Source organism: Xiphophorus hellerii, chromosome 9 (genome assembly GCF_003331165.1).
Source record: "Xiphophorus hellerii strain 12219 chromosome 9, Xiphophorus_hellerii-4.1, whole genome shotgun sequence".
Lineage (NCBI taxonomy): Eukaryota > Metazoa > Chordata > Actinopteri > Cyprinodontiformes > Poeciliidae > Xiphophorus > Xiphophorus hellerii.
In genome coordinates, this window is record NC_045680.1 from 5,770,383 (window position 1) to 5,796,349 (window position 25,967).

Consider the following 25,967-nt stretch of genomic DNA (forward strand, 5'->3'; position numbering starts at 1 on the left):
TATATGTCACTTAAAGACCTATTCGCTTTCTTTCTAATATATTCAAATAGATAAATATTCAGATTTACCAGTGGAGCTATACTTTGCACAACCTGCATGGGAATAAAATTAAAAATCTAACCATGTAAAAAACTGTTTCTAGGAGCAATATTTAAGTTGGTATGCAATAAGCATGTGAATGAATGTCTGTGATGATACTCTACAAAGGCAGCGGAGCTCTTTTCCAAACTGCTTTAGTTTGCAAAATGTTAATTCTTTCTGTTTATATTTTACTTTTAGTTCTTAAAATATAGAAATGGGCGCATGAAAAACTACTAACAAACATCCAATTTAGTATTTAAAAGTACCAGGAAAGTAATTTGTGAAATAGTTTGATTTATATGTCCAGACATAAATTAGGAGATTAAATGGAGTTCATAACCTGTTGTAGAATAAGTTGCATAAGAGAATGGTATATATATTGTCTTCAATAAAGCTTTTGATGATGTGGTTCAGGGCTGCACAGTGGCGCAGTTGGTAGCACTGTTGCCTTGCAGGAAGAAGGTCCTGGTCCTGCAAAAAGGTCGATTTCTTTCTACATGGAGTTTGCATGTTCTCCCTGTGCATGCGTGGGTTCTCTCCTGGTACTCCGGCTTCCTCCCACAGTCCAAAAACACAGGTTATTTCTAAATTCTCCCTAAGTGTGTGTGTGGGGTGTGTGTGGGGGGGGGGGGGGGTATGGTTGTCTGTCTCTGTTGCCCTGCAACAGACTGGCGACTTGTCCAGGGTGTACCCCGCCTCTCGCCCAGAATGTTAGCTGGAGATAGGCACCAGCACCTCTCCTGACCCTACTAGGGACAAGGGTGTTAGAAAATGGATGGATGATATGGTTCACACACAAATACGATTTATTTACAAAGTAAAGCAGCTTCTGGATCATTATTCTGCTAAAAGTGCACAAATACTTCAACAAATACAAAATACAGTGCCAGAATTTGAGGAGTACCTCAGACAGTTGTCTGAGTACCAATGGGAGTACCAATGGGCCAATCCAGTGATTGGCCCATAATTATTGCTTATCATCACATTCCTACAATAACGGCCTAAGTCAATTATTTATTTATTTATTTTTTTTACAAAAGTGGTTTGACCACCTCATTTTTGCAAAAAGATAAATTAGGAATAAAAATGACAAGCCATTATTTTTTAAACTGCAAGATAAATTACCAAAATAACTTTGATTAGATTATGTTCATACTGCCCTGACTCTGCTCTTGAGTATGTTAACGTTCGTTCTTTATACTTACTCCTTTATTTTCTTCCTTGACTGGAGGTTGATTGAAGTGCTCTTATTTTGAAGTCAGTAACCGGATGTAGAGCTGCTCAGCTTCATTTACTTGACAGTGTTAGTGTTTGCGGGTGCTGAACACGGCGGACAGCAGCAGCCGGATAGAAATCTGCAAAGGTAGGCTTTAATATCCTTATTGCTGCTGCACTGTCACGACGTCGCTATTCAGATTTGAATTTTCCACATGTCAGATTCGCTCTGCGCGTTTTTATTCATGTAAAACCAGAGGAAAAAATGGTTCCGATAAAAACCACTGGCATTAAAGCGTTTGCCCTGACAGCTGTTCCCATTGTGGAAAAGCAGCGAAGAAGCAAGCAGCAAAATGCCTGATTTGAATCCGTGAATGAATGAATGAATGAATGAATGAATGAATGAATGAATCTTTGCTTGGACTCCGGGCCTGTCCGGTTCCGTCCTGCAAGAAAAAGGCGTTTCAACCCTTGAGATGTTTCTGAAACTGGTCCAAACGGGCCAGGGCCCGAAATTAAATGGGGATAAACTAACGAATGAGATGAGATGCGTTCAGTTAATGGTGGATTTCTAATGGTTAAAGAAAATTATCCTGAAATCTTTACACTTCAAATTTTTTAAAACATAATCCATGAATCATCAATACAAACTAGGCCATTTGGAGTGAGATCCTGTCATGTGTGTTAAAACATTTAGTACCATATTAGGTTTATATTAATTATATTTATTAATCTGGCTAGTGGTTCGCAGAGAGGTATAACAAGACAGTTTGTAGTTAAAATGCCGAATTTTAAATGTGGCTTCTGTGTTTAAAACTTGGCTGAAATATAAAAATTCAAATTGTACTGTAATGCATCTGCTGAGTAAGTTGAGTCTCGCTGTGGTTTAAACTGAATTGATATTTAAAGGAAATATCTTCACATGCTCTGCATGGACACTAGCTGCTTTATCTGCAAGCAGGAATAGATGTTATCTGAAAAACCGGCATCCATCCATGCAGTTTTTCTCCATCCTTTTCAAATATCAGGCAGCTCGGCGAGCTGCAACCGCATAATTTCAGGTTGTTATTTCTTTAAATAAGGATTTTATGCCAGACATAAGGCGGGGTTGGCTGACATTTGAATGCATCCTGAATCTCTCTCAGCATCAGCAGTTTTATGAACTGGAATCGGACCAAATTCAAGCATTAATGGACCGACTGACTCAACCTTTGAGCAGGAACAAAAGGAAGCCTCAAAGGCAGAATGTGCAGAGCAAACCTGCACTAAAGCAGCGGAGAGACAAAATTAGGAAAAAGACATCTCGCCCAAAAGCAGCACAAAGTGTTCCTCAAACAGAGGCGAGGTTTTTATATTTAAACTTCGCTGAATTCACCTGCCTTCTGCAACACACACACACAACATCCTCCACATCCTGCCTGCTCTCCTCGCTGCCTCTGTTTTCAGAGTAAGAGAGATGAAAAATCAAAGGATGTCTATTTATAGCGCCCACTCCTCTCATCTGCATCCCCTCGCTTCCTGGAAGAAAGAGGAGGCACGTGATTGGAGGACAAAACGGGAGGAAAATCGCCATCTCAGGCTGCTGTGGAGCAGGACGGCAGCTGACTAACACACGCGCTGTCTGCTTGTATTAATCAGTAATTACTGTTTCACACGTTTACGGAGAGTTTGTGACTTGGCCGTGAGGGAGGTGTCAGGAGAAACAGCTTCATTTTTCACTTCTAAACTTCAGATCTGAGAATGAACAGATGAACTGCAGCAGTGAGTTTTAGTCAAAGACGCAAACACAAGCAGCTTGATGTGAAGTCAGAGACGTTCACTGGCTGCTGACTTCTGTTCAAAACAAAGACATTAATCCTCCCAATGGCAGTTTTCCAACCCTTTTTGGACCTTTGTGTACAAGAAAAAATACTTCTAGTCCAAAATACCCAAAAGTTTGATTTGATTTTTAGAGCCTGAACTGGTGCAAAATATTTAAAATTAAGTCCTTTGTTGTCCCACTGCAGACTAGCAGAACTAGTTGCATTTACTTATTTGCATTTACTCCAGTAACCTTTTTTGAAAACATGTACTTTTAGGAGTATTTTTAGTGCATTGCAGTTTTTACTTTTACTTGAACAATTTTGTTATGAAGTATTTTTAGTCTTACTTGAGTGAAATTTCTGGATTTTCTACCCAGTGAAAGAAAAACAAACATGTTTTAACCAAAAATTCACCAGACACAGACACACACCTGCAGTTTTTGTTAAAGTTTCGTAAGTTTTATATTGAAAGAAACTTATTTGGAAAAATTTTCTTTTGCCTGATTTTGTTACTTATATGAATTATTCTCATTTTCACTTAGTGTAACTTTTACATATAAAATTATTGATAATTTGATCCATTACTCAGTACTTGAGTAAACTTTTTACTAAATACTTTTTTACTCTTACTTGATTACTACTTTTTAGCTTTACGTTAGCATATATACATTAAATTAGTGCTACTCTTATTTGAGTACAGTTTTGGGGGTCTTTTACTCACCTCAAGTCATTAAGTTAATATTTTTATTGGGCTGGAATCAGTTTTTGCCCTTTTACATAAATACAAAATACTAAATGTTAATTTTGCACCAAAACCATCCACAACCCATCCAAACCAAATTGCTACTGTACTGAAATATAATTTCTATCGCTTTTAAATAAAAAAAATAACTGATTAGGCCATTTGTTTTTAGTTCAGTTACACTTGGCACATACAAGAGTTACGACTGCCATTCTTTGCAATAAATAGATGTTTTAAACTTGGATACTATTTGCTTTTCCAGCAGAATAATGATCCCAAACATACATGAAAATTGATCCAGGAATGAAAACAGAAGGCTAGTATTAATTAGCCTCTTGTCATTTTAGAATAATATTTATATTATTCTAAAATATTTATAATTTGAAATTTTTTAAGAAAGTATGTTTTATGCTAAAAGTTGACACAAAGCCAGGAAAACAACAGATTGAAATGAATAATTTTTATGACATTTGCTATGATGACTGGAACATATAACGTCTTCATTAGACTGTCTTAGAAAACCAGAGCGTCTTTAGTCAGAGGTTTTTTATAATTCGCTGTAATACAGACTGTTACAGGAGATCTTTCCTGCCCACAACCATCACCATATGCAATGAGGCTCTGAAAAATTCTGAATTAATCAGTTACAACATTTAATTTCTCTCTGGGATCAATGAAGTATGTTTGAATGGAATTGAATAGAATTGAATAACCTGATAGTATAGATTTTAAAGTTTAAAAATCTTCTGCATTAAATTAGTTTTGGAGCCTTAGAGAATCCACTGTGACTCACTATGAACCCAGTTATGTTAGAAAATGTCTAATCTATAATAGGCAGGCAATAAAACTCAATGGAGATGTTAAGACAGGCAATGCAGAGTTAAACTGCATGAAACTGTATTAGGGCAGATTGCCAGTTTGATTGGATCAAGAGCAAAACAAGCAGCTGACAGAGTACAGTCATGCCACATCTTGTCTCTCATTGTAGTATTCTCAACTTTGAATCATGAAGATGTTGAATTTTTTAGTTGAGAACTAACTCAACCTTACGAGTTCTGGTTTGTGCATTTGTACAAAACGATCTATAGCATAGAAAATATTTATATTTGTAGCTGCACAGTGGAGCAGTTTGAAGCACTGTTGCCTTGCGGCAAAAAGGTTCTGGGTTCAAATCCCAGCCTGGAGACTTTCTGCATGGAGTTTGCATGTTAGGTTAATTGGTTTCTCTTAATTGCCCGTAGTTCATAATTATTACACCTGTGTGTCTCTGTGTTGCCCTGTGTTGGAAGGGCAACCTGCTCAGGACGTACTCCACCTCTCGTCCAATGATTGCGGGAGATAGGCACCAGTTAGTGGATGCAAAAAGAAAAAATGTAACAGAACTCTGTGTGTGACTCCAAAGTATCAAACTGATTGGGTGGAAACAAATCCAGTGGACCAATCAGAAGGCAGATCATTTTTTAAAGCAGTCAGGTGTTTTTTCCAAACTGCACACTGTCAAATCCTAATACTAAGTGGCAGTATTATGTAAAATTGGCTTTTTTTAAGGTTTCATCATTTTATAATGTTATTTCCTCATTATAAACCCACCTATAGTGTTGCTTTGATTCTTTCATGCTTGTTTCAGAAATCCTTTAATCTCCATGGCAACCATTCAGCTGTGCCAAACACCTGGTTGGACCTAACTCTGCTTTCAAGGCGCAGCTCCTCCTCTGTGACTTCCCCACTCAGCTCCTTCAGACTAGCCAGCAGCAATTAGCAAACACTTGGTGGAACTGAGCTCATTATACGAGCTACTTCTCAGTGAAAAACTGGTAAAAATATTCCTGAGAGAGGAGCGATGTTGTACAGACTTCCTGAAGCCGGAGTTTCAGAAAGAGCAGGAGTTTTTAAAGAGACAGAGCCCCAATTTCAAGATGCTAAATGATGAAGTAACATTTCTTTTAAGTCATATTTGATATATACTGCATTTCTATAACAACGGAAGGTAACACAGTAATTTGATTGTGCTATAAAATGGCATTGGCACTGGAACATACACAGTATTGCCCCTTTAGTATTTCCTCCATTTGCTTTCTCTGGTCTGCTGGACTCCTGAAGTCGTATATTGTAGATAACTGACCTGGTTTCTTATATGTTCTCGAGTCTCAACTGATCTGAGCATGTGCTGCTTTTTGAAATCTTCTTTCTCCTTTTAGTTGATTTCTTGAATCTGTAGATTAAGCAGCAATCAAACTTGGGTGGGTCTAATTACTGTCACTATTAGTTCCTAATCAGATTATATTATTTATGCCACTTAACTATGACTTAACAAATAAGAAGAAGAAATTGTAAGTGGGAAAAGACTGGAGACATCTTAGTGAGTCCTCTTTCTTAAAAGAAGAAGGTGTTTGGACGATCCGGGATCAGCTGTGGATTATCTGTGTGTCTGCGTTAAGCCGGCTGATTCTGATGGAGTCAGCTGCAGCGCCGCTCAGACCCGGATCAATTCAGCTCCTGCAGAACGTCAATCTCCTTTAAGCGACAGGTTTAGAGGGGAGCTGGATGATGTCAACGTCCTGCACTGAAACAACACTCTTAGTCATGATTAGATTTAAAAAAATGAAAGGGACTCTCTTTGGTTAGAGGATGGAATAAAGAAAATCAGACAGGAATGAAGACGGGTTATGAAAACCTGTTATGGTTTAAATAGGGATGCACCGATCCACTCTTTTCACTTCCGATACAGGAAATTAGTGCTGATTTGACTTAAAAGGTTTGTCCTTTTAAACACAGACAGAACTGTACTGAATTGCAAATTTATTTGATAACTCTGCACACTTAAATACACCAATAGCTTCACAAGCTTGGTCATGTAAAAACAACAAAACCTTAATTTGTTCAGTCAGCGCAATTAGGAGTTTAACAGCCAATGAAAAATAAGTAATAAAGAAACTCAAACTGACAAAGACATGTAGAAATAAACTGTAACTGTGGTTTCAAATGGTTCAGAAAGTGCAATTAGAAAATCTAAATATAATGTAAAATAAATAATATACTGTAGTATGATGTCACTCAGAGCACAAAACATAGAATTAGACTGGATAGATCTGCTTTTAAGGATCAGGAACATTGTCACTAATACCTGATCTGGAATTTTTCTCAATATCAGAACCGATACAGATGTTAATATCGGTGCGTCTCTAGTTTGTCGATAGTGTAAAACAGAAATTGCTGTTTTATTTAAACAAGTTACATAATAATGAAATCGTTTAAACATGGGAAATTCAATGCATATAGAAGCAGAGCTTTTTAAATATTTTTCATAATTTGATAGCAAACCGATTACCTGCATTGCTCTGCACATCAAGTTAAAAGCTCAGGTTGTTTCAGTGTTTGTGCCTCTTCTTTCTCTCCCAACATCAATGATAAGAGATCCAGCAGCGACTGTCAGTGTCTGTTTCACCGTTTGAGTTTTAACTCTCTCGTCACAATTTTCCTGGCCTTCAGACTCGACTCTGTGTCTTGTTTTTACTCATCAGACCTCCAGACTTTAATCTCAATCTGATGGGGGATTTACTGCAGATTGTTTAGCTCTCTAAAAAGGTAAACTAAAAGCATTAATTAATATTTCTCCATCATTTTCAGCAAAATCCTTTACGCAGACGCTGATCTTATTCTAATTGAATAAATAATTTAGTGTTACACTCTTGGTATGATTTATTGAAAGGTTATAACACCTCATATAAACGAAAGGTTATGATTGAACTCATCAAAATTAAATAGTTCAGTGCAATTATAAAAACAGAAAGAAAAGAGAAATATGCTACACACAGATTAGCTCTTGCTATTGGCACTGCCACACTTTTAGATGCTATTACATTATAATTTTGCAGTACAATAGTGCTTTGTGGTTGCAAACTGACATGTAAATAAAGTCTCAAGAAGATTATTCATGTAAAGTGTTTTTAAATTAGCAATAATATAAATACTCCAAACATTAACTAAGTAAGGGGAATTTAAAAATCTCACCTGTGTTGGTCAAAACCCAAATGAAAGCTGCAGAATCCTGCAGCCTGAAACACATTTGCATGGTGAGAATTTGTTAATTACTTTGAGATTAGTGAGCGAAGCCTCTGACTATAAGCTTCTGTATCAAATTTTAGTTTAGCGGAGGTTAAAGCAGCTCTCTTCTTCGCAGCTTATCTCAGGGAGGCAGAGAAAGGGCTGCAGTAATCTCTCCGCACAGCTCATGCTGAACAGCCACTTCTGAAAGGCAGCAAGAGTCTGAGATGGTGTTTCATGACATCCAGACTTGCAGAAGTGACCAATTATTTTTAACCCCTGTAATCTCTGCTTAGCTTTGATTTTCAAGCCAGTACCTCAGGTTTGTAGAGTAGCTGCAAGATCAACAGAAAAGTTGCTGGTTTTTTGCTCCAGTTACATTTCAAACTTTCTTAGAAAGGCTGAATGTCATGGAGTATGTCACATTTTTAGAAAAAGAAGTCAAAACATTCCTGATAATATGGACAATAAATCAATAATATATATCACGTTACAGACACATGATCGATATCAATGATAATATGTCTGATATGATATTCAACATGCAAAATATAGGCTATGACCCTTTGCACGCTATCCAGAACTCCGTCCAATTCGCCATGACGGACGGACGTCAAAACAACCAATGCGCTCCTTTAAAGCTAGTCTAAAAACAGACATCTGTAACCTAATATTTCTTCTGTTTAGTTGATTTCACTTTAAAACTGGATATAGGGTGCTGCTCGGTCGGCTGCACAACCAGAGAAGGATGCAAACTAAACTTCTCATTTTATATTATAACTTTTAATGAGGAAAGATGGCGGCGATGGATAGCAGCCGTCAATCATAATAACCGTCAGCCCTCGGTGTAACCGCGGATTAGCAGCGAACTGTTTTTACAAGGTAAGAAAATTAACGTTCATATACTTAATAAGTAAGTACGATTAGAAAGATATCAAAAATTGCTTTATGGAGAAGGTACGGGTCTAACACCGCATTGGTAACCATGGAGACAATTCCGCACTGTCATGTAGCCTAGCATGTATGGAAAAAAACTGGTTAGCATCTCCTCTTTTGTGTGTTTTTAAAGCTGCTCCAGTGCAAACGGAAACGCTGCTTATGACATAGTGATATAAATCATGTAGTGTGAATTCAGGTAAAGTCTGTAATTTGATCAACACGTTAGAAGGGAGGAGGTAAGCTAGCTATTTCCAACTTTTGTAAATAGAGCCCCAGCCAGGTGTGTTATGTTCACAGACAAATTAGCTGGACGCTAACAAGTAGAAGCCATTAATAAACTGACAAAAACAACTTTGGAAAACAATTTCAGTCGCTCTGTTTAATACTCCCTTCCCTCACTTCTTGCCGCCTTGTGGAATCTACTGACTCACTCACTCTTTGGTTACTAAGCAACTCACTCACTCTTTGGTTACTAAGCAACTCACTCACTCTTTGGTTACCTAGCAACAACCTTTGAAACAGTTTAAGTTTTCACCAATGTGCCGCTTAGCGGCTTAAAAATAAAAAGCAACAGTGTGGAGTGAAAACTGTGGCTAAAACAGGAATGGTCACGTCACCTGTTTGGAAGTATTTTAGATATTTAAAACAAAAACCTAATCAATAATTATTGATATTGACTGATATATCACTGAGTCAGCTAAAAAAGAATGTCAATAAAGGAGGCTAGAAGCAGAATATCTGCAGAGAGGAGAAAGGCGACACTAATATGAGTACATGGGTTTCTAATAAATGTGGCCAAAGCAGAAACTAAACACCAAGCCCTGCCTTTAATCAAATGTGACGCTGATTCCAGTAAATTTGTTCCCCTGCTGCCTCATTATAGATTAGTTTTACTGCTGTTCATGCAGAGGTCGCTGTGGGAGAATATGCTAATTTCATGATTTTTTTAAAAAAAAATTCAGACATGTAAAAATAAAAATAAACATGTCAACAGAGAAAAATAAAAATAGTTGAAACCAGAAGTTGATATACACAATAAAATAATGACATAAAAAAGTAATAAAAAATGCCTTAATAAATTATTTGTCATTATTCTGGAATTTAGCAAATAGAAACAATTTTGGTCATCCTAATTGACCTAAAGCAGGAAACGTTTATTCTGACTTCACATCAGACACTGCAAAAACAAAAGTGTCTTTTTAATAAACAAAAAAATATGCAAAAAAACAAATAAGTTTGTTTTGTAAATGACAAAATAAATATGTTATTACCTCAAATCCGTTCCTTTAGTGAACGTTTGATTAATTGTACCAAAGGATGTATCAGCAGCTAAATTTTTTGGATTATCTGATTAATAACTGGATAGCAAAATGTGAATAATAGGAGATTTAGTTGCAGAATTTGAAGCAGTAGAAGCTAAAACTAGACTAAGTGAGGAGTTCTGGGTAGAACATGTTTACAAACAAGATTTTTTTTTATATATTAAATGGAAAATGTATACATATTTTCTACAGTTTGGGCTTAATTACTGCTTTGATTGCGTTCTGTCATCTAATGGCCTAGTTTTAGTCCATATACTCCAGTCAACAATTAATCAATTACTAAATTAGTTGGTAATTGTCTCAGTAATCGATTAATCATGACTAATCTGATTAATCGTTTCAGCCCTACACCTCAGTGCAGTTCAGGTTGCAGCAGGTGGTTGTTTCTCACCTTTATTCGGCCTCAGTGTGTTGGGGAAGGGTCTTGTTCAATTTTTAACAAGCATTTCTCTGTTCCTCAGTGTAAGCTGATAGGCTGCAACTGTGAGATGGGAGCTGTTGCTTTGTTTGTGCGTTATTGGCTGTGAGTTCTAGTGTTCCTCTGCAGCCGAGCTGAGATAACAGTCTAAACATAGAGAAGGGAGTCTCAGAGTCCTGCAGTTCTCTCAGGATTTAACTAGGTCTTTAACCTTCAGCGCTTTTGTTTACATGCTCACATCCTACCAACAGCAGATGAGACTTTTTTTCATTTATGTGGAGTTTGATGAGACCTGTGGTGTGATCTGTCTGGAGACAAAATGTCTGCTGTGACCTATAATGAATTTTTGTTAACGCTTTTCAGCTGCCATATTTTACTCAACAGCAGAAATTTTCTAAAAAATAACAAAAAAACGTAAATTTCTGAGTTTGATTAAGTAGAAAATTTGAAATTTGGAAATTAATTTCAGAATTTTTCTAGAAAATTACTTGGATATTAAAGTGAAAGATTTTTTACTTTTGAAACTATTTTTCTAGAAAATTTCTGAGATTAATCCAAAAATTTCTGAGTTTTTTGGCAGAAGTGCCAAAAAACCTCAGAAGTGTAGGCCTATAAGGAACTACAAAGGTCCTGAAAGGCCATTGTAGACAGGAATAGGAATAGAATGGGTATGTTAGGAACCAACTCAGAAGAATCAGATTTAAAGCAAACCAGAAACCTAAAACATACCAAATATTGGTTGCAACCCCCTCTAGAAAAAAAAACAAAGCCAAGGGAACATGACAGTATTTAAAGCAGACATGCTGGATTGGGTTACTATTTGAGGGACCTACTTGCTTTTTGACCAAAAACTCTTAAGTTACCGCCGTCACAAAGGTGGCTGTCAGTGGTGTCATTGTTAGCGTAGCTGTCAGGCTACAGCTTTACCGGGCTGTAACTTTAGCTGCAAGCATGAAACTTCCTCCAAATAGTTTGTGGAAGACCTGAATTCACATAAACTGAAAACAACCCACGAATTTTCCATGTCTCTGTCCACAGTTGGTCAAAATAATTATCCGAAAGCTACAAATACACTAATTTCAGCTTCTGTGTAAATCTCCAAGTACGCTATGTGAGCAGTGGATGATCCTGCGTTGTTTCCCGGACACTTTTTTTTTCTCCACCCGGTTTTACCAATAACAAATCTCAGATTGGTGTTTCCCCCCTCGCCCCCCCCTGACTCTGCAAAGTACTGCTATCATTAATATCTAAACAGAAAATGTGCAACAGCTAACACCAAATATTTAATCACTGCCACTTCTTATGCTGAGTCAAAAGGATGCTGCAGGAATCTCACATCTCATCCGAACTCAGAAACTTGGAAAAGCGGGGAACAAACTTTACATTTTTTGAGCCAAATCAATCACACCAACATAAAACCATTATTTCAAAGAATCAGTCATCTGTCCTTCCATCTGGTAATCAACTGTAACAGCTCTTTCCTACAAGGACTGTGGTATTTACTCCTGATGAAAGCCTTGGGATGACATTACAAATATTCACATTTTGTTCTGATTGTAGCCACTTATTTAAGCAGAGCTTCAAATGCAAAATGCAAGAGCTAAAGCAAATAGAGAGGGACATTTTTAGGGCTCAAACAATTAATCAGATTAATTAGGGTGATTTGATTAAGGAAATAATCAAATCGTCAACGAATTTAGTAATCAAATAACTGTTAGCTGGAGTAAGCAGACTCAAAAAAGGCCAATTGCTTAACCAACAACATATTCTGCAGTAATTAAGTCAAAACTGTACAAAAATGTATTTTGTATTTAAGTAATAAAAACAAAAACTTTGCATTAATTGATTAATAGAATAAATAATGATCAGATTATTCTTGCTGGAAGGGCTTAGCTTTTCAGATGATGATGCTGTAAGTATTTTTCTTGCTGCAGATTCATCCTTTGCTACAAATGATCAAACGTGCACAACAGAATGGTATGTTATTGCATTTAAGGCAAATTTTTGTATTTAAGAGGACTTGAATTTTTTTTATGTGGTCCTATTAATGTATCAAATAAGCATAAGTGGTTAAATGAAATGTGCCAGTTTTTTATCCGATTAATCAAGTAATCATCAAAATAATCAATAGAATAATCGATAACTCAAATAATTGTTAATTGCAGAGATTATTGAAAACTGGAATAAAATTTAAACTGATTATAATTCCAAGTTAGAAGATTTGAGGATGTTAAAATGACAATCTGTACTGTTTTTTAAATAAACCCTAAATTACATGCATCTTTGTGCGAAATTTTTCAGATTGCCACTTTTCTAACTTCTGGTTGCAGAAAGCTGTGCTACAGTGATAACAGGAGCTTCACATCCACAGAAAGGGCTAATTAAATCTGTTATTTAAAAAAAAGATTAAAGGTGCTTGTTTTGACTTGATTTTCTTTCATTCCTAAAATGTTGCAGCCCTTTCTTTTATAGATATTACACATGCAACATCCTCCATCAAAGCTTTTCTCTTTCTTCTTTTCCTCCAGATGGCCTCGGCAACAGCGACCTACGGACAGAAAGAGTCTTCGGACCAGAACTTTGACTACATGTTCAAGATCCTCATCATTGGCAACAGCAGCGTGGGAAAAACCTCCTTCCTGTTCCGCTACGCCGACGACTCGTTCACACCGGCGTTCGTCAGCACAGTGGGGATCGACTTCAAGGTGAAGACAATCTACAGGAACGACAAGAGGATCAAACTACAGATCTGGGTAAGACCGAGGCAAAACGGTTTTCATCAAAGCAACGAACCAGTTAAAAGTAATTTATATTCTGACCTAATATTTGATTAGAGCACAGAGTTTAGTCACATTCCTCCTGATAAATATTGGTCATGTTTGTGGGCTGTTATACTCACACACACCTTTTTCAGCTCTGCTTAAAAAAAAAAGATAGTTTATTATTTATTATTTAGCTGAGCTTTATATTCTGTTACTCTTCCTGGGTAACAGAATATAAATCATTAAAAAAGTGTTTGCTGTTTGAGTCTTTATTATCCTCTCAGTAATTTACAGATTGTTCTGTGGTGACATAGTCAAAAACTAATGTGTGAATTTTGTGTTTGATAATTAGATCGTAAAATAGTTGCTTGCAATTATATTTCCACTAACTCTCCATCTAGAGAAAATTCTGGAAGCAGGAATAAAAGTTTTTTCACACATGAGAGGAAGTTGATGTTTTGTTTTGGGGGTTTTTCTGCTTAAATGAAAATGTGAGCCAAATAGACATCTAAGTTATGATTGCTTCTTCTACTCTCATATATTTTGATGCCATTCTGATCACTTAGAAAATAATATTTCATGTGAAATTTCAGAGAGAGTAAACTGCAGTGAGGCAATGCCCCATGGTGCAGTACAGTTCTGCAAACCAACGTTTCCTCTTCTGCAGCGTTTTCACTCAGGTTGGATATGGAGAAAATAATAAACCAACCCAGAAATAATAAGAGGCTGCGGCCAGCTAAGATGACATATCCGCAGGAGCAAACAGAACGATGTTTTCTTCTGCATCCGACGTGTGTTTGTTATTAGAGCTCAAGTGTAAACACAGTGGAAGCTTTTAAGAGCAGCATGAAGAGGAAACAGGTTCACTGAGGTTAGCAGAGACGCACTAAACTGGAGAAAACGAGGACCGCTTCACTTTCCCCTAAATACTACACGTCCCTCTGTGTCACATCACAAAAAGCAGACACACCGCCACTCCATCTGTCAGCAGGTTTGACAGGAAATATATAAAAAATAAACCTAAATATGCTTTTTATAATTTTGTTGCTATGCAGTTACTGCAGTTTATGCAAATCTGATCTGTCATGTTGATTTACCTTCATGTTCTTGGTTTCTGCAGTCTGTTTCCGTTTACTACAGTTATGTTTATAAGACATCATGGCATGAAAATCAAAATGTTGGACCAGAGATTTTGAATAAATCTGTTTATTTGACTCTGATAACGTGAAATTTGTCATCCCTAACCTTTAATACATGGACAGATGACAGTTATCCTACATAAAATACATAAAATATCCACATTTAAGAGGATTGTATTATTTTTATTCCAATTCTATACTAATATTCAAGGTTTTTTTAATTAGACAATCTTCACTAGCTGCATTTTTTCAAAGATTTATATAAAGACAATAATTTAAGAAAGGATATGGGCACTAATAGATTAAATCAAATCAGATTTTTACTTAAATAAACATTAAAATAGAGATTAAGTTTTTTTTATGTAGAAACACTAGATAATGTATTGTACATGACAGTATTGCAGTATTTTCACTTTTCAGTGTGCGTCCTGCTTTTCTGGAATGTTCTGCTTACAATATGAGTTTATATAACACCACTTCATGCTACCTACACTGACCATTAGGTATAGCGCTAAAGCTCTTATCCTCAGCAGCCTGCAGCGCCGTGAGTGGATCTAAATGGCAGCAGGACAAAAAGTCCAGCTTTGTATATTTACACCATGAAGGTCAGACACAGTCATGAAATCACATCTTGGTTTTTGTATCTCTTTCTGTTTATTTTCCTTTTTCCACAAGATCATTTAAAGCATAGTGTGGGTTCCAAAACCATTTGTTGGATTAATTATTGTTTAAAGAAATTTTAACTATTCTGATCTCTGAGACTCTTTGTTGTCACTTTCGCCGTGTGACACGGCGCTCCATCCAATCCTCACCACACTGATATATATTAACTCGATACAGAAAAACAGAGCTGAATTGACTTTAATAGATGCTTTTTTTAAATGCAGACATAAATGTACTGAATTATACATTTACTTGATAACTCTACACCCGAACTTCACCCTTAAAAATACCAATGGCTTCACAAGATTGGTCAAACATGTACAAACAACACAACTTTTATTTGTTCAGTTGGTGAAATTAAAAGTGAAACAAAGTAAAATAAATAAATAAACTGAAATAATAGGTTGATTATCTTAGTCAAACATATAAAAAATTAACTACAACAAACTTTCTTTCAAATGTTTCAGAAAGTGCAATTAGGAATTATAATTGTAATGTAAAATAAATGATAAAGCATGAAGTTGCTGAGAGCACAACTTGTAAATTAGACTGAATTAGATCGGCCACATTCTAGATTCCTGATCTAGGATTTTTTTATCAATATCTGGACCAATACAGATATTAATATGGTATCAGTGCACGTCTACTCTGACTAACACAGTGTTAGTTTAAATTTTTATATTCAGCTCTAGACTCACTTTTATCTAAACGTCTAAAACCATTCTTTGTTAATCTAACATTTTATAAACCTCCATAGTGGTCTGATAGAGGAGTGGTTCCTTTCTACTTTTGTTTTCAGGACACGGCGGGTCAGGAGCGTTACCGCACCATCACCACAGCGTACTACCGAGGAGCCATGGGCTTCATCCTCATGTATGACATCACCAACGAGGAGTCCTTCAACGCCGTCCAGGACTGGTACGTTTTTGGCTCAAGGAGAGAGTTTTTCTTTTTTCTTTTTTCTGTATGATAATAATGCACGATGACTCCTGTTAGTGAGCGGGAGGTGCATGTGGATGATGGATGAAGTGTCGTGAGGAAAGTCTGGAAATAGAATAAGAGTCGTGGCTGTAAAAAGAACAAGGAGCAGATGATGTCCAGGAATCAGACGCTTGTTTTAACCTTTAAGTCTAACAAAATATTAAGAATAACAATTTTGATAATACAACTTTTTAAAATTAATTTTAATTTATGATGAGAACGACAAATCAAAATTCTTATCATGACAAGAAATTTTTCTTGATAAATTATAAACAGTGCAATAAATTTCCACTCATATCTGGAAAATGAGCCGTTTCAAAAACTTCCTGATTATTAAAGGCACATTCGACAGGCATTGCACCTTTACCTAGCAACCCCAGCCCAGTTACCTAGCAACCCTATTCAAGCTCAGCCCCGTTACCTAGCAACCCAAGTGGAGTTCTGGAACATTTATTCAGCTGGTTTTACCACTTTATGTTCTTTACAATGAAAAGAAAAAGTGTTTTGTTGTTAAATTACCATCTAGAAAAGATGTTTGTATAATTGCATATCTGTTTGCAGCCATTTTCTTGTGTGAGTGTAAACATTGAGCTGGGGGGCGTGGCCAGCAGGAGCTTATTTAGATTTAAAGAGACAGCTCAAAATAGGCAGAACAGAGCAGACTCAAGAGCAGAGCAGTTTCTTGGCTCTTTCATTGTTGCCGTGTCGTGCTTACGACCGTCAGAAGAATCATTTGCAAACTTCAAGTTTCCGCTGTAAGCTGGCTGTGTTTTCCCAGGTCGACTCAGATTAAGACGTACTCATGGGACAACGCCCAGGTGCTGCTGGTAGGAAACAAATGTGACATGGAGGATGAGAGGGTGGTGAACGCAGAGAGAGGCCGGCAGCTCTCAGAACATCTTGGTGAGTTTCACCCCCATCGCTTTAAATATGATGCAAGAAACTACCAACTAAAGATTATTTCAGCAATAGAGCATTTTACCAATTATTCTGACAATTAATCAATTAATCAGATAAATAAAATTGTCACATTGTGCAGATTTTTCAATTGACTATTTAAGCTTATTTTATACAATTTTAGCAATACATAAAACAAACAATAACATTTTTTAAGTTTTTAAAATAAAAAAAACAATTGTATTGACTAAAATGCAACAATACCAAATTCATTTAGTGTATCTTGGTCATTTGTAACAAAGGATACATCTACAGCTAAAAATACTTCTAACATAAACATGTTAGAAGTTTTTTTAGATTAACTATTAATAATTGTGCAGCAAAAAGTGTTTAATAGGAGATTTTTTTCCACAATATTTGAACCAGGTGAAGCTAAAACTGCCTCTTGAGCTCTGAGTAGAAGATATTTCAACAGACAAAGAAGGTTTTTCATTTTAAATGCAAAATATATATATTATTTGAACATTTTTGGCTTAAGTACTACTCTTAATATGTTGTTTTTTCGGCAAATTACCTTTTGTTTGATTGAATACTTCAATTAGCAATTAATCGATAACTAAATTAGTTGATATTATTTCTTTATTTGATTAATAACGATCAATCTGATGAAGCTCCTCATCAGAGCTGCAGCTTCCAAGTTTCACAGCTTCCATCTTACAAAGCAGCAATTCCCCAGAACTCCTCTATTCAGCTCCTTCAGACTAGCCAGCAGAAATTAGTAAACATTTGTGGGAACTGCACAACTCGTTATAAGAGCTCCTTCTCAGTGCAACGCTGGTTAAACGGTTAATAGAGGAGGGATGTGATGACTTCCTGAAGGCAAAGTTTCAGGAAGAGTAGGAGTTTTTAAAGAGACAGTAGCCCAATTTCAAGGCGTTAAAATACCAAGCCAATTTTCTTTTAAATCATATTTGATATATAGCATTTTTATAACAACTGATTATAACTTGATTGTGCTATAAAATGGCACCATGTGCCTAGAAAACACATAATCCTGCATCTTTAGTGAGAATCTGGTTTCTCCTCCAGGTTTTGAGTTCTTCGAGGCCAGCGCTAAGGACAACATCAACGTGAAGCAGACCTTTGAACGCCTTGTCGATATCATCTGTGAAAAGATGTCTGAGAGTCTGGATGCCGGTGATCCCGCCGTTACGGGGGCCAAGCAGGGGCCCCAGCTGACAGAGCAGTCTGCCCCTCCCCACCAGGACTGTGCATGTTAAAGCTGACTCAGCAATTCTTCCTGCTGTCATTTTCCCCTCCGCTCCTTCAGCCGGACCCCCGCTCCTCAGATCCTTACTTCAGCATCCTGTTCGCTCCTCTTCCTGCTCCTTTTTGTTGGCTGATGATCACAAGAGAAGGGCTGGAAAGAGTCTGGGACGCTGCAGCAGGTGGTGTCCCCACATTTTACCGAACGTGTTTCCGTTGAGTTCCTCCGCATTCGGGAGACGTTAAGGTGTTTTTAATCAGCGCAGGTGTTGATCTGATGCCAAAGCAAGCCCAGTAAAACCAGAGCGTCTCAGACTCTTTGCAGCCCAGGCTCTTGCCAGTTTCCCCTGATCCTCAGTTTGGTTTTAAAAGAAGGATTTGACGGCGATCATCCTCAGAGTGCCATTTAAATCCTTCCAGAGTTTACAGTTTCATGTCTCGAAGTAAGAGATGAAAGCCTTGGATTTGGTGACCAAGACTGTGGAGTTTCACAGGTGTTTTCAATTCATCTGAGAAATAATCAAAAACCATGTGTTGCATTTCTTCGACGGAGTATTAGGGTCACCCTAAGAAAACAAAAAATATATAATTACAAGAATAAACCCATGAAATTGTGAGAATAAAGTCAAAATAATACATAATAATATGACTGTATTCTCTTAATATGACTTTATTCTCAAAATATTATGACTATTTTCATATTATAATGACTTTATTCTTGTATTATTTAAATTTTATGCATGTAATATGACTTTATTCTCATATGAGTTTATTTCCCTAATTTTATGAATTTATTTGTATTATTTCAACTTTATTCTCATAATTTTATTTTTTCATTCTTTTCTCATTATTGCCCTACTACTCTGCCGTACATTTCAGATCCAACATATACAATTAATTTTGTATTTTTACCTACTTACACTTGAAAACTGCAGGAATTAAACCAACATGACCATTTCCTCAGCTCTTCTGAGCATCTTTCATCACCGTTTTTTACTCTTAATTCCTTCTGCAAATTTTTATTTTATATTTTCCAGCCTCGTTCTTTTCATAACCTAAATCAGAGAGAGTAAAGAAGACAAACAAGCTATTGCAAGGTGAAAAAGAGAATAAAAAAATAAAAATTTTATTTAATTATATTTATTTCAGATGTACATATAAATGTTGTGCAATATATACATATACATATAATATCTACAGGTATGCACTTCTGGAAAAAGATTTATAAAAAGTGTCCTGCGAGGATAGCGTTGAATAAAAAAAAGGTGTTTTGTTGTAGGATTTGTTTATCGTTTCCCTGCTTGTGGCTCCTTTCAGGAACGATTCAGTTTCATTCAGTGTAAGAAAAATGACTTAAGAGCGTCAGGATGGTAAACTGCATACAGTTTTACAAAAACCTGATTAAAATCCAGATTATAAAGTTGCTGTAAGCAACAAGATGTCAAATGCCATTGGCAGCACTTTATCGTTGTTGATGGTCGACTTTCAGGATAAATGCAACTCTGATCCTGAACTAAGACTTTTGTGTTTTTGAGCTGGAAATGAACCCTAAGTATAGTAACTCTAAGCTCAAAGTTTTCTGATTTGTCAGTAAGATTGTAAGAATGGTGACAAATTTTACTGTTCGTTGTTACCTTTAGTAATTATGTGTAAAAATACCTACCTATAAATCGGTTTAATACTCTCCGATGCATTCGGAGTTGATTTTGAAGGTGAAAATAATGTTTTTATGTTATTCTGCTTTTCTCTCATTGCTGACTGGCTGTCTTCAGTGAGGAACCAGAAGGAGAGATTACTGCTGACTGAGCTTGTTGTTGTCACAGGGTATATATTTGTGAAATTTCATTTTTAGATATTAGTTCTTGACAGGTAGGACATGACGGCATGCAGGTTCTGCTACAAAAATGCTGAAGTTACAACTTTGCATTTTCTCTCCAGAGAGATCAAAATTTTAAAAAATGACAGTTAAATTTGTTTAAATTTTTCTTTTCTGATGTTTAAGTTAAGATATGCAATGCTCTCTACAATCATTGGCACTCCTGGTAAAAAAAAAAAAAAAAAAAAGCATTGCAATGAAATATTGTTTCAGGGCTTTGGATCAGTTTTTGTTACACTGCATGTAGTCAAATTCAACCCAAGAGACATTTTCTTGTAGTAATTTCCTGACTTGCAGCATAAAGATAAACAAACACATGGCTTACCTTCACTGCAAAAACACAAAATCTTAGTAAGTATTTTTTGTCTAGTTTAGTTGTCTGATTTAGAACTAAAAAATAACTTGCAAGTACATTGTCAGCAAGATATAGGAGCTTATTTTAAGTAAATATTTCTCTAATATAATTTTTTTAAACAGTGCTACTTCCACAGGGAGATTATTTTATTTATTATCAGGGAAATGTCTTGCTATAAATGAAATAATCTGTATTTTACCAATATTAAGCATTTTTATGACATAAATCAAACTCCTGTATCTTGCTGAAAAGGTCCTTGTAAATTAGTTTTGTTTTATTTCAAGTGTACTAAGATATTTGCATTAGAATAGGCTAAAAATACTTGGTAAGACTTTGAGTTTTTGCAGTGTTTGTGCTTACATATTGTTGCATTCACTGATTAGCAAATATGATGGTATTTTTCATTTCGAGCTGTGAAGATTGATCAAATGCAAAAATGGTTAATTTGTCAATCATAAAATCGTGGATTATTTACTAAATATTCTTGATGCTGATCAAACTAAACCAGAAAATTGCAAAAAGGCTCCAATTGGTTATGTTTCCATAAAGTAACTGTGAAAAAAAATAGTTTGCAGCGAAAGCCTTCTACACATTTTAATGCCAACAGTTGTGAAGGAGATTGAACTTCAGCAGTCTGGGCAGGTGTCAAACCCGTTTTTTCTTTACAAACTTTCATCCTGAACTGAATCAATTCAAGAAATTAATGAGTCGTTTTCAAGCAGCATGGCTTGATCATCTGCAGTAACTCAAATGGTCCTTTTCCACAGTAACAAACAGCATTTCTGCTGAAACTTTGTCAGAGTTTGCTTCGCAGAGCAGCTCGACTTGTCTGTTGCAGGCTGCCGTGTAAATGTTGGTTTACTTTTGTCTGAGAAGAACTCAGTTCCTGCTGGTTGAACGTTGGGAAGCATTTAAGAGCTGGAGGAAGGGCAGGCGACTTGAGCTGTCCGAAAAAAAACATAAATCACCTGTTCGAAAAGTCAACACAGCCGCGCTTTTATGGGGACGCCCTTCCTCAGAACATATTTACTCTTGTTTTACTGCATTTTCCAAAGCTGAAACTGGTTTCCCTCATTTAATGGAGCACTGTAGATGTGGCTTGCTGTTTTTGCTCCACAAAGCTGGACGAAGATTGATAGACGTGTTTAATGAGGAAAAAAAAATTAAAGATGACCAAGACTGCAAAAAAAAAACTATGAAAAATCTGTAATATTAAAATGAGCTTAGTGTTTTTATTTTACTTAAATGCATCTAAAATGAGAATGAATCCCCAGCTAGAGTTCAGTAATTTTTCTCCCTGTGAATATTTTACTTCTTACTGGTTGTGACTGTTTTGAGTAAAATCCAAACTGATAAACTGTTCTCCTTTCTAATACGTCTTCCTCTCCGTCTAAACCTGTAAATACTCTTACCTTTCAGTCATACGTGTGGATTGTGTTGTCTCGACTCCGGCTTGCATCCAAACAACAACAACAACAACAGAAAAAGACCTGAAAACCCCAAAAAGAGCCATGTTGCACTGTATCTGCATACATTTCTAGGCCTACTTGTGAATGAATGTGTCACTCAGCTATGAAGCAATACACCCTGCAGCAGAAAAACACAAAGCGCCATCCAGCTTGGTAGAGGTTGCCGACTGTAGATCTTCTACTAGCACGCAGGAACGTGTTTGTTTTTCTTTTTGGTCTTGTATCACTGCCTCTTCAGATCCTTTCAGTATGGGCCATTAAAGTGAGAGAATATGCTGTGGATGTTTTTATCTGTACTTTGTGGTAAAACAATAAAAAGAAATGACTAAAAAAAAGCACTTACTTGTTGATTTTACAAACCAACATTGAGTGGATTTCTACCTGAACAGTGAAAGAAACAGGTTTCTGTAAAAGAGGGTGAAGATTTTTTTTTTCATCCCTAATTCAAATATAGCAAAACAGTGCTTGATTAAAAAAAGATTTTTTATGAACTGGATTACGTCTTTAATCAAATTAATCCCTCCATGCTGTTTTGCGTAATAACATTTCGATAAATTACTCTAATTAAATCTTTTGTAATTTTGTAGTTTCAACATTTGGCCACCAGGGGGAGTAAAACGTCTATCTGAAAATGAAGTGTGAATTTTTCAGAAATATTACAAAATGTAGATTTCACTAATTAAGGATTCATTAAAGGAGCAGCCATTATCTGAACAATTATCAGGAGTAATAAGTGTCCTGATATTAGGATTTTACAAGCAAAGGTGTAGTCAGTTTGTGCTTTAAAAATAATAATTTTAATAGGAGCTAAATGTATTTTTACATGAAGATGCATCATTTAGAATTTTTCTAGTTTTCATTGAGGTCTGGTCTACTAATTTTATTTATTTTCATAAAAGAGAAAACAGAATATGAAGAAATTTTAAGGTAATTTCCATGTTTGTATCAGATTTTTTCATTTGGATCAAAAAGAAAAACACCAGTTATATTGTTCATATTAATTGTCAAACATGTATTTCAGTCAACACCCTAACCCTAAACGTTAAAAAATGACCAAACTCGGAGCAAAATGTTGATTGCTGAGCAGCATTTTAATTGAAAACACGACAGCATCAAGCCAAAACTAACCGTAAACAGGTGATGGCAACAGAAAGGTTACGGCTTTTCACATTTATTTTCATTTTTAAACAAAACACGCTGAAATACGGACACACCCGAGTAAAAAAATAGACAAAATACACACGTGTAAAGGTAAATAAGATAAAAACAAGAGAAACTTGTGCCCCATTCCACACAGATCAGGGCAACATTCGAATTTGTCCAATACATGCAAACATTTCCCTACAGAAATACAGAGTAAATAGGTTATATACTGAGATTATCTCATACCAACCGAACGTTTATCATTTTCTTACAACCACCTCCTTTACGATGAGGGTAAATGTGCATAATCGTGTAGAAATATCCGTTTGGTCCAGCTTCGAGACTGTATACAGTCAAAGTAAACACTTTAAAGAACTGGAAATTGAGAAACCATTAAAAGATTCCCCTTTCTCCCACTAGCGAACACACATACGAGGTAGAACAGGATTCCAAATTAGGCAGAAGGCATCTTTGTTCTGGCTGGAATCTAAAAAATTAGTCCTAAAGATACAGATATGCATTTAAAGAAAAAGCAAGGGATAACATTATTCCATTTTGACTGGTCAATAACACTGTTAAAGTTCACTTTGTTGAGTTATTTTCTACCTCGTATGCTTACTTAGTATTAGCTGTTAGCCCAAGTGGAATTTGGTTCAGATGCCGACTTCCTGTTACGCAAACCAGGGAACACTAAAAGTTCCCATTCAGATTTGGTTTAAAATCAGAAATAAAGGGCCAAAGCTTAAACGCAGCCACAGAACATTTGCTTAAATTCATTAGCAAACAGTTACTCTGTGCATGAAATGTGAGCCCACCTCAGACACAAAGAACAGAAAAGCTTAACCTGGTAGATTTAAAGCTGCAGTATGTAGCTTTTGAAATAAATGTTTTGTTTTTTTTTTACATATTTGTTAAAACTGTCACCATGTTGTTACAGTTTGGTATAAGACAGATGAGCAGTAAAAAGATCCTCCCTGTCCTATTTCTGTCTGTCCTCTCCTCTCCTGTCCAAAAGCAGCCAATTGGAGCCAGGAGGAGGGTCTTAGTGCTGACAATCAACCTTTCAACCAATAGAAGTGAATCTACTTATCGTTACAGGAAAACTGTTTATCAACCATCATTGGCAGTCATCTTAACTAGCTTGAGCATTCACAACAGTCCATGCTAGCTACAGTTTATAGAGGGTGATTGACAGCACTAAAACCCACCTCTTGTCTCTGATTGGTTGTTTCTAGGAGCTCAATTTTTTCTGATTAGCTGTATTATATCATAGTCATGACATAGTGACATCTTCATCAAATATGTAAAAGTAATTTTTTTAAATAAAAGTTACACTGCAGCTTTAAGTAGTGAATATGTTAATTTTTTTGTGTATTTACAACTAGAACATTAGCCAGTTCTTTTGAGTCTCAAATTAAATTTTAAACCATCTGAAATCTTTAAAATGAGTCAACTCACAATAAACAGACTCACATATTTAAGACCTATAGGTTAAGTGTTCTTTAACAGCTGCTTGATTCGCATGTTCCTCGGGCCGGCTCAGTGATGGCCGGCTGACGTCGCCTGGCATAACGGGGCGCATCATCGGGGGCTACATACGATACAGAAGAACCAACACGTTTAAAGTCTGTGGAGCTTATTAGCTGTTCGGCGGTTCCGGCCTGGTTCTGCCGTCAGTGCACCTGGACTTCGTGTGGTAACATCTGGCAGCCGCTGTTGACGTGGGTGAGGACCTTCTGCTTTAACTGGGCCACCTGCTCTCTCAGCAGGCTGGCGGTGGAAGCCAGGTCGGTGTTCTGGGTTTTCAGCGTCTTCACCTTGTCCTCCAGCCGGGAGATCCGCTCCAGTTTGCGCCTCCGACATTTGGAGGCGGCGATCCGGTTTCTGAGCCGCTTCCGCTCGGCTTTGATCCGTTCCTGCGAGTCCATGTCGACGGGAGAGAGCGGCGGGCTCTCCCCGAAGCTCTGGACGTCGGGTACCGTCTGGGGCTCCTCCTTCGGCGGCTGGACCCGGGAGAGCTCCGGCTGGAGCGGGGCTGCCCCCAGGTGATGTGACGGAGGGGGCGGGAAGGGAACAGTGTCCGTGGAGTAGTTGACAGTGGTTCCCAGCGGCCCACTGCCGTAGCTGTTCAGGTTCGTGTACACCGGTAGGTCCGGCTGTATGGTCACCGGGGGGATGTTCGCCCCGAGGTCCAGGCTACCGTTAGCCGGAGCGGTTCCGCTCAGCTGGTTCTGCTTGTGTAGGTCCTCCAGCGCCTTCACGAAGCCCTCCGCGAACTCCTGCTCATCAGTCACTGTCTTCGGGTAGAGGAACTGGGAGCTGGTCGGCGTCGTGGTGACCAGTCCGTTGGACTGGATGATGAGCCTCTCCAGCTCCGGAGACGCCAGCTTGAGCAGACCCAGATCGGGGGAGTTGAGGAGGCTCTCGGCGTCGCGGAGATGCGGTTTGAGGTCTGCGTCGTCCACCAGGGTCAGATTGATGTCCTTCTTCATCATTATTTCCGAGTGTTCGCTGATAATGGTAGCCTGCTCGACACTTCTTCAGAGCGGTGTCCTGTCCATACCCTCAGAAATGACCTGCGGTGTAAGATCGATCTGCGGGTAAACGTCTGTTTTGTCCTCGCTGAGCCTGGAGCTGCCGTCAGCCCGACCAACTGAAGCAGAATGTTCGCTGCACGCTCCGCCTCGAGCGTTTTTACACGGTTACGTTCCATTATGTCACGTCACGGCACGCGCATTGGACAAAAATTACCTTCTACCCCACAACGGTATTTGACTACAGACAGAAACAGCCTGAACAGAGAAGGAAAAACGACAGAGGTCTCACTCTGGAGACGATACTTGGCGGGTTTTT

General features: G+C 37.3%; 2 protein-coding genes across 2 annotated transcripts; one reads left to right on the top strand and one right to left on the bottom strand.

The window, feature by feature from the left end:
* Positions 1 to 1,353: 1,353 nt before the first annotated feature.
* On the top strand, positions 1,354 to 18,902 carry rab3ab (RAB3A, member RAS oncogene family, b). The gene is made up of 5 exons (XM_032573255.1): positions 1,354 to 1,444; positions 13,092 to 13,316; positions 15,927 to 16,045; positions 16,887 to 17,011; positions 18,095 to 18,902. The coding sequence occupies exons 2-5, from the start codon at positions 13,092 to 13,094 to the stop codon at positions 18,283 to 18,285; spliced, it is 660 nt and encodes a 219-aa protein (XP_032429146.1). The 5' UTR covers positions 1,354 to 1,444; the 3' UTR covers positions 18,286 to 18,902.
* A 4,136-nt stretch (positions 18,903 to 23,038) lies between these two features.
* LOC116725984 (transcription factor jun-D) lies at positions 23,039 to 25,967 on the bottom strand. Its single transcript, XM_032572429.1, has one exon. It carries the CDS (start codon positions 25,607 to 25,609, stop codon positions 24,788 to 24,790), a length of 822 nt encoding a protein of 273 aa, XP_032428320.1. The 5' UTR covers positions 25,610 to 25,967; the 3' UTR covers positions 23,039 to 24,787.